General features: G+C 46.5%; 1 protein-coding gene across 4 annotated transcripts in view; it reads right to left on the bottom strand.

Moving 5' to 3' along the window:
• The window catches only part of XYLB (xylulokinase), a 242,160-nt gene that overhangs the window by 21,131 nt on the left and 208,982 nt on the right, over nucleotides 1-12,047 (bottom strand). For all 4 annotated transcript variants that reach the window (XM_077491188.1, XM_077491187.1, XM_077491189.1 and 1 more), the window contains one exon: nucleotides 6,316-6,403. In XM_077491188.1, the coding sequence (XP_077347314.1) occupies nucleotides 6,316-6,403 (88 nt within the window). The remainder of the gene's footprint in view (nucleotides 1-6,315; nucleotides 6,404-12,047) is intronic.

The raw sequence follows: 12,047 nt of genomic DNA, 5'->3' as shown, positions 1-12,047 counted from the left end.
CTGCAGTGATAATATACGAAACCAGTAATACAAATGTATAATAAAGAAAATCACCTCACTTCAGTGCGTTTGTGCCAAATCAATACACAGACCAATGAACAGGTTGCTAATAGCAACGATACAGTGCATCATAAACCAGTCCATAGCTGCAAAACATTTATCAAACAAGTATAGCAGGTCCCTCAGTGATCCTTCTTATAAGTGCTGTGCTCTTTAGACAAAATGCCAGTGCTCTTTTACACTCGTGCTCAAGGTGCCCCACATAGATCTACACACTGCATAATCACCAGCACTTGCAGGATACCATAATCTCTAGTCCTCAGGCATTGGCTGAGAAAGAGGAATAACAGGGAGAGGGCTCATAATTATATTTTTTTTAAATAACAAACATATCATACTTACCTCCACTGTGCAGCTCGTTTTTGCAAGAGTGGCCCCGAACCTGCTCTTCTGGGGTCCCTCAGTGGCTTTCGCAGGGTTACCTTGCAGGTGCGTTCCATAGACACCGAATGCAGGACTCTGCCCCGCCCCTGGCGCCCACATCATTGGATTTCATTGACAGCAGCGGGAGCCAATAGCTGCGCTGCTATCAATCTATCCAATCAAGAGCCGAGAACCATAGGCGGAAAGACAGCGCATCCCTGTGGGACAAGTTTGAGGATTCAGGTAAGTAAAACGGGGGGGGGGGGGGGGGCAGGTCACTGACAGATGTTTTTTCGCCTTAATGCACAGGATGCATTAAGGTGAAAAACACGAACCTTTACAACCCCTTTAAAATTAGGGGGTGAAAATACACTCACATGCGATGGTGCCTGATTATACCTGGCACCTGGTGTGTACAACATATGTGTGTGGTGGGCCCCCGGAGATGTGGCTTAGTGCCCAAAGGTGATGTCAGTTCAGCGGGAAGTTGCACCACGATGGCGCGAATAAGTCTTAATGCATTTCAACCAGCAACAGATCATCATCAGGATGCATTGGATCCCAATTGGAAAACCTTCTAGTTGAGATGCCCAGCATTGTAGATGTATACACATATCCTGAGGCGGCGTACACACGCGGGGACTGTCTGCCGAAACTAAGTTCGTCAAACAGTCCGCTCAAACTTTTGAATGAACGAACACGCCCACACACGGCACTTTTTGAGCGGACAAATACGGCAAACTTTGTTCGTCGTACTAAGTCCGCGCAACTTTTGAAATGAGCGGACTCGCCCACACACGAGGCAACAGTCCGCTCATTTCGAGCGCGTGTCAAGGTAGGCGGGGCCCGCGACGGAGACGTCGCGGGCTCCGCCGCCTGGAATGGACTTAAAGGGGAACCCCAACGCCGAAAAAAATCGGCGTGGGGGTCCCCCCAAAGTCCACAACAGACCCTTATCCGAGCACGCTACCCGGCCGGCCAGGAAACGGGGGAGAGCGAGCGCGCCCCCCCTCCTGAGCCGTACCAGGCCGCGTGCCCTCAACATGGGGGGTGCCTTGGGGAAGGGGGGGCCGCGCGCCCCCCCCACCCCAAAGCACCTTGTCCCCATGTTGATGAGGACAAGGGCCTCTTCCCGACAACCCTGGCCGTTGGTTGTCGGGGTCTGCGGGCGGGGGGCTTATCGGAATCCGGGAGCCCCCTTTAATAAGGGGGCCCCCGGATACCGGCCCCCCACCCTATGTGAATGAGTATGGGGTACAATGTACCCCTACCCATTCACCTGTAAAATAAAAGTACCCAAAAAAAAACAACACACGAGATAAAATATTTTATTGCACAGCTCCGGGGGTCTTCCGTCTTCGGGGGTCTTCTCGCCGGACTTCTCCGCTATCTTCTTGTAGCTCTTTTGCTAGCGGAGGAGTCCGGCTTTCTTCCTCCCCGCCGCCGGCCTCTTCTCCCGACTTCGGGGGTCTTGTCCCCCTCTTCGGTTCTTCTGCCGGGCCACCGCGCCTTCTTATAGCTCTTTTGCAGGCGGTGGCCCGGTCTTCTGTCGCCGCTGTCGCCGCCGCCTTCCGTTCTTGTTCTTCTTCTTGTTCTTCTTGTTCTTCTCCAGGAGATGTTGACACGTCGCTCTCTCCGGCTGGAATGCCAGAGCCGCGCTGAGCGGCCACTTATATAGTGACAATGGGGCGGTGTCACATGGTATATGTCACATGGGTTGGTCACATGGTGACCCCGCCCCCTTACGATGTCATAGTCCCCATGTGACATCAACCCATGTGACCAACCCATGTGACATATACCATGTGACACCGCCCCATTGTCACTATATAAGTGGCCGCTCAGCGCGGCTCTGGCATTCCGGCCGGAGAGAGCGACGTGTCAACATCTCCTGGAGAAGAACAAGAAGAACAACAAGAACGGAAGGCGGCGGCGACAGCGGCGACAGCGGCGACAGCGGCGACAGAAGACCGGGCCACCGCCTGCAAAAGAGCTATAAGAAGGCGCGGTGGCCCGGCAGAAGAACGGAAGGCGGCGACAGAAGAATGGAAGGCGGCGACAGAAGACCGGGCCACCGCCTGCAAAAGAGCTATAAGAAGGCGCGGTGGCCCGGCAGAAGAACCGAAGAGGGGGACAAGACCCCCGAAGACGGAAGACCCCCGGAGCTGTGCAATAAAATATTTTATCTCGTGTGTTGTTTTTTTTTGGGTACTTTTATTTTACAGGTGAATGGGTAGGGGTACATTGTACCCCATACTCATTCACATAGGGTGGGGGGCCGGTATCCGGGGGCCCCCTTATTAAAGGGGGCTCCCGGATTCCGATAAGCCCCCCGCCCGCAGACCCCGACAACCAACGGCCAGGGTTGTCGGGAAGAGGCCCTTGTCCTCATCAACATGGGGACAAGGTGCTTTGGGGTGGGGGGGCCGCGCGGCCCCCCCTTCCCCAAGGCACCCCCCATGTTGAGGGCACGCGGCCTGGTACGGCTCAGGGGGGGGGCGCGCTCGCTCGCCCCCGTTTCCTGGCCGGCCGGGTAGCGTGCTCGGACAAGGGTCTGTTGTGGACTTTAGGGGGACCCCCACGCCGATTTTTTTCGGCGTTGGGGTTCCCCTTTAAGTCCATTCCAGGCGGCGGAGCCCGCGACGTCTCCGTCGCGGGCCCCGCCTACCTGCACGCGCGCTCGAAATGAGCAGACTTCCTTCCGAGCGGGAACAGTTTGCTCATTTCGAAAGTAGCCTACACACGGGCGGACTGTTCGCTGAAACACTGTTCAGCGGACAAAGTTGAGCCAACAGTCCGCCCGTGTGTACGCGGCCTGAGGCTCCAGAATGTTGATCAATAGTCAGAATACCTCCTAGTCTCCTAATCCTCTTCACTGACAGGGCATCAAGTCCTCCTACTCAGCCTGTCAGGCTAGAGATCATTGTGATGATCTTCTAAGAGATCAGAAGGAAGAATTTCCCCAGCAGGTCCCTCAGTGATCCTTCTTATAAGTGCTGTGCTCTTTAGACAAAATGCCAGTGCTCTTTTACACTCGTGCTCAAGGTGCCCCACATAGATGTACACACTGCATAATCACCGGCACTTGCAGGATACCATAATCTCTAGTCCTCAGGCATTGGCTGAGAAAGAGGAATAACAGGGAGAGGGCTCATAATTTTTTTTTTTAAATAACAAACATATCATACTTACCTCCACTGTGCAGCTCGTTTTTGCACAGAGTGGCCCCGAACCTGCTCTTCTGGGGTCCCTCAGTGGCTTTCGCAGGGTTACCTTGCAGGTGCGCTCCATAGACGCCGAATGCAGGACTCTGCCCCGCCCCTGGCGCCCACATCATTGGATTTCATTGACAGCAGCGGGAGCCAATAGCTGCGCTGCTATAAATCTATCCAATCAAGAGCCGAGAACCATAGGCAGAAAGACAGCGCATCCCCGTGGGACAAGTTTGAGGGTTCAGGTAAGTAAAACGGGGAGGGGGGCTGAGGGGCAGGTCACTGACAGATGTTTTTTCACCTTAATGCACAGGATGCATTAAGGTGAAAAACACGAACCTTTACAACCCCTTTAAAATTAGGGGGTGAAAATACGCTCACATGCGATGGTGCCTGATTATACCTGGCACCTGGTGTGTACAACATATGTGTGTGGTGGGCCCCCGGAGATGTGGCTTAGTGCCCAAAGGTGACGTCAATTCAGCGGGAAGTTGCACCAAGATGGCGCGAATAAGTCTCAATGCATTTCAACCAGCAACAGATCATCATCAGGATGCATTGGATCCCAATTGGAAAACCTTCTAGTTGAGATGCCCAGCATTGTAGATGTATACAAATATCCTGAGGCTCCAGAATGTTGATCAATAGTCAGAATACCTCCTAGTCTCCTAGTCCTCTTCACTGACAGGGCATCAAGTCCTCCTACTTAGCCTGTCAGGCTAGAGATCGTTGTGATGATCTTCTAAGAGATCAGAAGGAAGAATTTCCCCAACTTTCTCCAGAGCTGGACTTCTGAGCCACCTAGCTAGAGGCAACCTGGTCTTTGGTGTCAGGTGAATTGTTTGTTCAGATACTAATCAGATTTCCCCGACAATGGGAAGTTGAGTTTAAGTGAAACTGGGCAGGTGAGCTAGCCTCAAATAAGGCCGCCATCAGCCCCATGGAAAATCAACAAGTCGGTCGACTCTTGGACTAAAGATTTCAGGTCCTGGAGTGGAGCGGACACTGTTTTTGTTTGGCAGTATCCTAATCCTCCTGTGGATGGCAGCATAACCCAAATATCTCTGAATCCTGTTTCCCTTGATACACAACTGTTCTTATATACAGTACATATAAACAATGTGCTACAGTAGCCATAGGGACAGGGACATATCGATGAAAGAAAACACTGCTTATATAAAATCATGACATTGCATTTGTACATCAAATAAAACCACATAACTGAATGCAATATTAACATTAAAACATGTCTATTTTGTGGTTTACACAAATGTCTGAAACCAATGTAATCCACATGTAGACTCCTTTAGAATGATCTTCCTCAGGAAACATGTGAATAATATCAATATAATGAAAAATTTCTTTGGTAAAGTGCAGAGTGTAGCAATCAACTCGAATCCACAATCTATGAGGTGTCCTTTTCCCATAGGGGTAAGAAAAAGAGAAATAAAGTCCTGATAGTAAGGTAGCAAGCTTTAAAAGATGTTATAAAATATCAAGGTATGTTGTAGATAACATCAGGTACCCACCACCCCCCTTTGTTGGGCAAATTGGAGACCTGGATTCCATGAGATACTTACAGAATATCTTGATGTAGAGAATGTTCTGATTAAACAATGTGATTAAAGCTTGGATCCCATTGATGCATAAGTGATATTGTGCGTGACCATCCTATATAGTCTGTGGAGACAGCCCTGTAGGTCACCTTCTTTGCCCAACAAAGGGTGATGGGTACCTGATGATGTTTTTAACAAAGAAATTGAGGGTTTCATAATACTGATATTATTCACATGTACTCCTGAGGAAGATCAAGTCTACATATTGGTTACATTGGATCCAAATATTTGTATAAACCCCAAAATAGACATGTTATCATTTTAATATTGCATTCAGTTATAGAGTTTTATTCGATATACAAATAATATTTCATGATTTTTATAAGCAGTATTTCCTTTCATCTATATGTCCCTCAAAAAATCCTATGGCACATTGGGGTTGATTTACTAAAGTCAAATAGACTGTCCACTTTGCAAAGTGCAGTGGCACTCTGCAAGTGCAGTTGCACTAGAGCTTAGTAAATGAGATAAAGTTGCACTTTACAAAGAATACCCAATCACATGCAAGACAAATTAAAAAAAAATGCATTTTTGCTTGCACATGATTGGATGATGAAAGTCAGCAAAGCCTACCCTCATTTACTAAGCTCTGGAGCAACTACTCTTGCCTTTAGTAAATCAACCTGATGTCTTTCAGCTACTGTACGTCTCTGATCACTGGGTTTAAAGCTGGAAAGAGAAAATATTCTAGTTCTCAAAGTAAACTTCTTTCATGTTTTGCATCGATGACATTTCTGTTAAAATTGCATTGTTTTTCTTGAAAACTAGATTTGTAATTGTTCATTTTTTTACCAATCTCTGAGCAATCCTATGTTCAACTCTCATTAAACATCATTAATTATCATTCTGCTTGCATGCTTACTGCTCTTTTCATACACCTAACAATGCTTCCCATTTTGCTTGATTGTCATTTGCAGAAATATTTACTCTAAGAAAACAAATATGGTATTGCCAAAAGATTGACTTGAAATCTGCTAGTGTGACAAGCTTAACAAGAGCTCTGTGTTTTGCAGGAGGATTAGGAAGCAATAAAACAGCCAGTAATTTTTAATGAGCTTTCTTACCATGAGCTGCTCGATATGCACACCCTAGGCAGGCAGAGTTAGCAGTAGCAATGGTGTGCACTGGAGCATTGAATATGTCTGATAAGACCTGCACATGAAAGAGAAATAAGAAAATGAAATCAGTTTGCATCACAAATTATACCACTGAGATAAGGAGCAAAATACTTTTTGTTTTTATTCTTAGCTTAAGTACAGAATATAAGTCTACTTTCTCTATGTATAGATACTTATGTGATTTTTTTTTTTTTCCGCCATCTGCTGCAAACTGGTGCAGCACTTGTTCTCTGAACACGTGAATGGTTTACTTGTTTGCTTGTGAATAAGCCCACTGACATCATAGTGACAGTAGGAGGCTCAATGTTACCAATCCTTTAAAGTTCAACTTTAGGGAACATATTTTTAAAATAAAATAGTCCCCCAACAGTTGCTTAAAATAAAACAAAAAAAGCTCAAACTGCAATACTTTGCCTCCTCTCTGACACTGTCCCAACAATAACCCTTTCCTGTCACTAGATGTCTTCAGTCTTCTAGGTTAATTGGCATCCAGGAGGTGGGGGATCACCACGGCGCGATGCACTGACAGTGTAATGATTCAAACAGTCCTCTTATCCTAAGATAAACAGCCTAATTGGAAAAGGATTTTGTGGTTAACCCCAGAAGACCCAAATATAGAAGAAAAATGTAACTTTTAACCTTTTAAATATTGTTGTAGGAGGCCTCTAATGCAGAAATCAATGGGTTTTAACATGTTTGAAGTTTTAGAAAGTTTTTAGGCGAATGTTGACATTTTGAAGCATTGGGCATGTTTGGTAGCAGAATTTTGGTAATTTTACACACATTGTCAGAACAAATGTAGAGACCAACAACGGGTTTATTTGAAGGGCTTTCTGCTTGATAATTCCTTCAACAGTACCCTATATATCTATACAGTAAATATCACAAAATAATAATGATACAATCATATTTTATAATAAACGATTATTAATAAAATTAAAACACTGTTGAAGAAATCACGCCGTCTGAGTCAGCGTGGAGCATGAATCCCAGAAATGGCATCAGCGGGAGGGAATGACAACCAGCATGGACCGCAAACAGGAAATATATAGTCAAAATGGGACGCGTTTCAGAACTACTGATTGGCTCCTTCTTCAAGCCAATGACCTTGAAGCATTGGCTTGAAGAAGCAACCAATCAGGAAGAAGGTCATTGGCTTGAAGAAGGAACCAATCAGTAGTTCCAAAACGCATCCTATTTTGATGACATATTTCCTGTTTGCGGTCCATGCTGGTTGTCGTCCCCTCCCGCTGGCGCCATTTCCGGGATTCATGCTCCACGCTGGCTCCGACAGCGCGATTGCTTCACCAGTGTTCCCAGAGCCTGGGGTGTTCACCTGTTGGTTATCCTGGGACCTTCTGCTGCTGTATATCGTTATCCCCGGAAAGCTGTGATGATACACTGGGACCTCCTGATGCTGGATCACCTGCTTCATACATGTATGTTATGCCTCTTCTTATCCTTGATTCTGTAAGTGTTTTTAATCTTGTTTGGGGATATTAAAAGTTTTAATTCTGCACTTAGAGGCGCCTTTTTTCTTTCATCTGTTTTCTACTAGAGATTGCTCCCCTCTTTGTGTGCAGCCCTAAGTGTTTGAAGACCACTTCATCCATCCAATAAAGACACTATCTTCCTGGTCCTGACATTCTGTATCCCTTGACATACATTTTATCTATACCAGGGGTCGGCAACCCCCGGCACGAGTGCCAGACAGGGCACGCAGCTGTGTTTATGATGGCACGCAAGCCAAGCCACCGTGGCATGAAATCCCTGACTCCACTACTGATTCCTGGGTAAGCCGCACCCATTGGCTTTGCCTGAGTCCTGGGATGAAAGCGCATGCGCAGCTGCCTTTTCCAATCCCCGCCTCCCTGTTGATTCCCTGGGCAGCCGCACTCATTGACTGTGTCTGAGTCCTGGGATAACAACGTGTGCGCAGTTGCCTGGCACCCCCAGTTGCTGGTTCCAATCCTCGTCTCCACATTTGCTGCTCAGTGCAGCCACGCTCTTTGGCTGGGTCCCAGGACGACGGCACGTGTGCAGTTGCCGGGCGCCCCCCTCCCTGGTATCGGCAGGATTAGTATGAGGGAGAGGCAATGGCTGCAGTCCTGTGGCACTTGGAAGCTGGGACACACTGTGAATGAGGGGTGACTGCCCTCTCCAGTAGCTGATGTGTGTAAGCATTTTGTCTGCTGTCATTTTTTTGTATTGGGTACTTGCTGGCTTGGCTTTTTGCTTGTTTTTTTCCTACCTCTTCAGTCTGGGTCCATGGGGTTTGGTTTGTTTGCTCTGGTTTTGGGTATGTGGCTTAGAGGCTATGAATGCAAGTGGACAGGGTTGGCTGGCACTGTATTGTTTCAAGAATGGGATGTTGTAACTTTTCAAGTTTGGTGGCTGGCGTGTGGGCAAATATATTGCGGTATGTGTATATATGTGAACGTGCAGTTGTGCATGGGTAAATGTATGTGTTTACATGTACAGGAATGTTGTGTGTGCAAGCGCATGTTTTATGTGTTGGTGTATATGTGGTTGAAGTGTGGCATGGGTGGGTATGTATGCATGTGCAAATGTGTTTGCATAGATGGTGGTCCGTGTTTTGGTTGGTGTGTGATAGTGCGGATTGTCACGGGTGAGGTTATGTGTATGTGCATGTTTTTGCGTTGGTGATTGGGTGTGGGTTTGTATGTGAGGATGCATGTGTGAGCACCCATGTATGGGTGGTTTGGAAATGGCCAGGATTATGTGGTCATTATGGGTGGTGGACTATGGGGCATTTTAGATACTGCTGGGTTGGATATAAGGTAGGATATGCTTGGTGGAGTTATGGTTTGATGAGTGAGAATATGAGGGTTATGGTTGCATGCGGTACATGGTCTAAGTATGATGGAGTTTTTATGGCAACTCAGGGGACCCTGATGTATTGTGGAGAGACTCTGGGGACCCTGATTTAATGAGGGGCTTTGGGGACCTGATGTAAGTGGGGGTACCTTTGGGGACCCCAATGTAAGGGGGGACTCTGTTGATTAATGTAAGTCTGGGGGGCCTCTGGGCATGGCTCTGGGGACCCTGATGTAATGAGGAGGCTCTGAAGAACATGATGTTATGGGGGATAACTCTTGGGACCCTGATGCAAGGGGAAGGGAACACTGGGGACCCTGGTGTAAGGGTGTGGGATTTCTAGGGACCCTGATGTAAAGGTGGGACCCTGTTATAAGGGGAGAACTCTAGGGACCCTGATGTAAGAAGGAGAGGAACTCTGATGTAATTGGGGAGGGGGGGGGTGGGGTGGAAAACCTGTAAGTGCTTAGTCTGTGTTTTCTAAAAGTAGTAGTTAGTGAAGGTGCAGGAATAGGGATTATCTGTGGAGGCGCAGAAATTGAGGTGATCTGAGGTGTGAAGGTGCGGGAACTGGGGCTGAACTGGGGTGTGATGGCGCAGGAACTGGGGCTGATCTGGGGTGTGATGGCGCATAAACTGGGGCTGATCTGGGGTGTGATGGCATAGAAACTGGGACTGATTTGGGGTGTGATGGTGCAAAAATTGGGGCTAATCTGGTGTCTACAGGTGCATGCATTGGGGCTTATTTGTGATCTGAAAGTACAGAAATTGGGGTGATCTGAGGTGTGAAGGTGCAGGATTTGGCATGATATGAGGTGTGAGGGTGTAGGAACTGGAGTGATATGAGGTGTGAAGGTGCAGGAATTGGGGTGATCTGAGGTATGATGGTGCAGGAACTGGTGCTGATCTAAGTTGTAATGGTGCAAGAATTGGAGTGATCTGAGGTGTGAAGGTGCAGGAACTGGAGTGATCAGAGGTCTAATGGTTCAGGAATTGGGGTGATTTGAGGTGTGAAGGTGCAGAAATTAGGGGTGATCTGAGGTGTGAAAGTGCAGAAATTCTCACTGATCTGAGGTGTGCAGGTGCAGGAATTGGGGCTGATCTGAGGTGTGAAGATGCAGGAATTGGGGTGATCAGAGATGTGAAGGTACAGGAATTGGGGTGATCTGAGGTGTGAAGGTACAGGAATTGGGGTGATCTGAGGTGTGGAGGTACAGGAATTGGGGTGATCTGAGGTGTGAAGGTACAGGAACTGGAGTGATCTGAGGTGCGAAAGTTCAAGAAATTAGGACTGATCTGAGGTGTGAAGGTACAGGAAATTGGTGCTGATCTAATGTGTAAAGGTGCAGGAATTTGGGTAATATGTAGTGTGAAGGTGCAGGAATTGGGGTGATCTGCAAAAGTCCTTGGCTGGAATATTAATTTCAACCTTACCGTACATACCTTGCAGCACACATCTTTTGAAGCAAGGGTACCTTATCATTGATCTTTGGAATCGCAATGTTAATTTCTTACTATTATTCAAGTAATTTTTTCTTTTTAGTCATTGAGAGTTTGAAGTTGACCTTTTTCTTTTTTTTATATAACCGGCGCTCTAATTTTTCTTCCAGACAGCTTCCAGACCGCCCACCGTCGATTAACGGCATCAGAATAGGTTCAGCTGTACGGCAGTCACTTTAAGGGGATTAGGGGCACGTGTGTGCGCGTGCCGCATCATTGAGGAGCCCATGTGTGTACCCGGCGGCTGCAATGTCACACACACACACATCCTGTCAGGGGAGAGAAGACAGATTGTGTGTTCCTAGTATATAGGAACACTGATCAGTCTCCTTCCCTATTCAGTCCAATCCCCCTACAGTTATAACACACACAGGGAACAAAGTTAACCCTTTGATCGCCCCCTAGTGTTAACCCCTTCCCTGCCAATGACATGTCTACAGTAAACAGTGGCTATTTAAAGCACTAATTGCTGTATAAATGTCAGTGGTCCCAGCGTAGTGTCATGAGTGTCCGATCTGTCCCCCGCAATGTCGCAGTCGTGATAAAAATTGAAGATCGCTGCCATTACTAGTTAAAAAAAATAATAAAAAATGTAAAAATGCCATATATCTATCTCCTATTTTGTAGACGCTATAACTTTTATACAAACCAATCAATATACGCTTATTGCAGTTTTTTTTCTTTTACCAAAAATATGTAGAAGAATCTATATCAGCTTAACCTCCCTGGCGTATGATTATTTCGGTTTTTAGGTGCTAAAAGCGGTACAATTATTTTGCATGAAAATTTGGCGTTTTATATTGTAGTCCTGCAATTCTTAGGAATAACTCACTTAAATCTGTCCAAACCAGAGTCTAGCAGACATCCCGGGTATGATTTTTGATGTAAAGGGACAGTTTTGATTGCTATAGACAATCTCCAGTTTCCAGGCATAAAGAACAGTTTTTATATTATACAGTGCCTTGCGAAAGCATTCGGCCCCCTTGAACTTTTCAACCTTTTGCCACATTTTAGGCTTCAAACATAAAGATATAATTTTTTTTTTTGTGAAGAATCGCCAACAAGTGGGACACAATTGTGAAGTGGAACGAAATCTATTGGATAATTTAAACTTTTTTAGCAAATAAAAAACTGAAAAGTGGTGCGTGCAAAATTATTCGGCCCCTTTACTTTCAGTGCAGCAAACTCACTCCAGAAGTTCAGCGAGGATCTCTGAATGATCCAATGTTGTCCTAAATGACTGATGGTGATAAATAGAATCCACCTGTGTGTAATCAAGTCTCTGTATAAATGCACCTGCTCTGTGATAGTCTCAGGGTTCTGTTGAAAGCGCAGAGAGC

Source organism: Lithobates pipiens, unplaced genomic scaffold (genome assembly GCF_037356315.1).
Source record: "Lithobates pipiens isolate NorthernLeopardFrog02 unplaced genomic scaffold, aLitPip1_a1.2 Scaffold_19, whole genome shotgun sequence".
NCBI classification, from domain to species: domain Eukaryota; kingdom Metazoa; phylum Chordata; class Amphibia; order Anura; family Ranidae; genus Lithobates; species Lithobates pipiens.
This window is presented reverse-complemented; position numbering and strand designations above follow the sequence as displayed.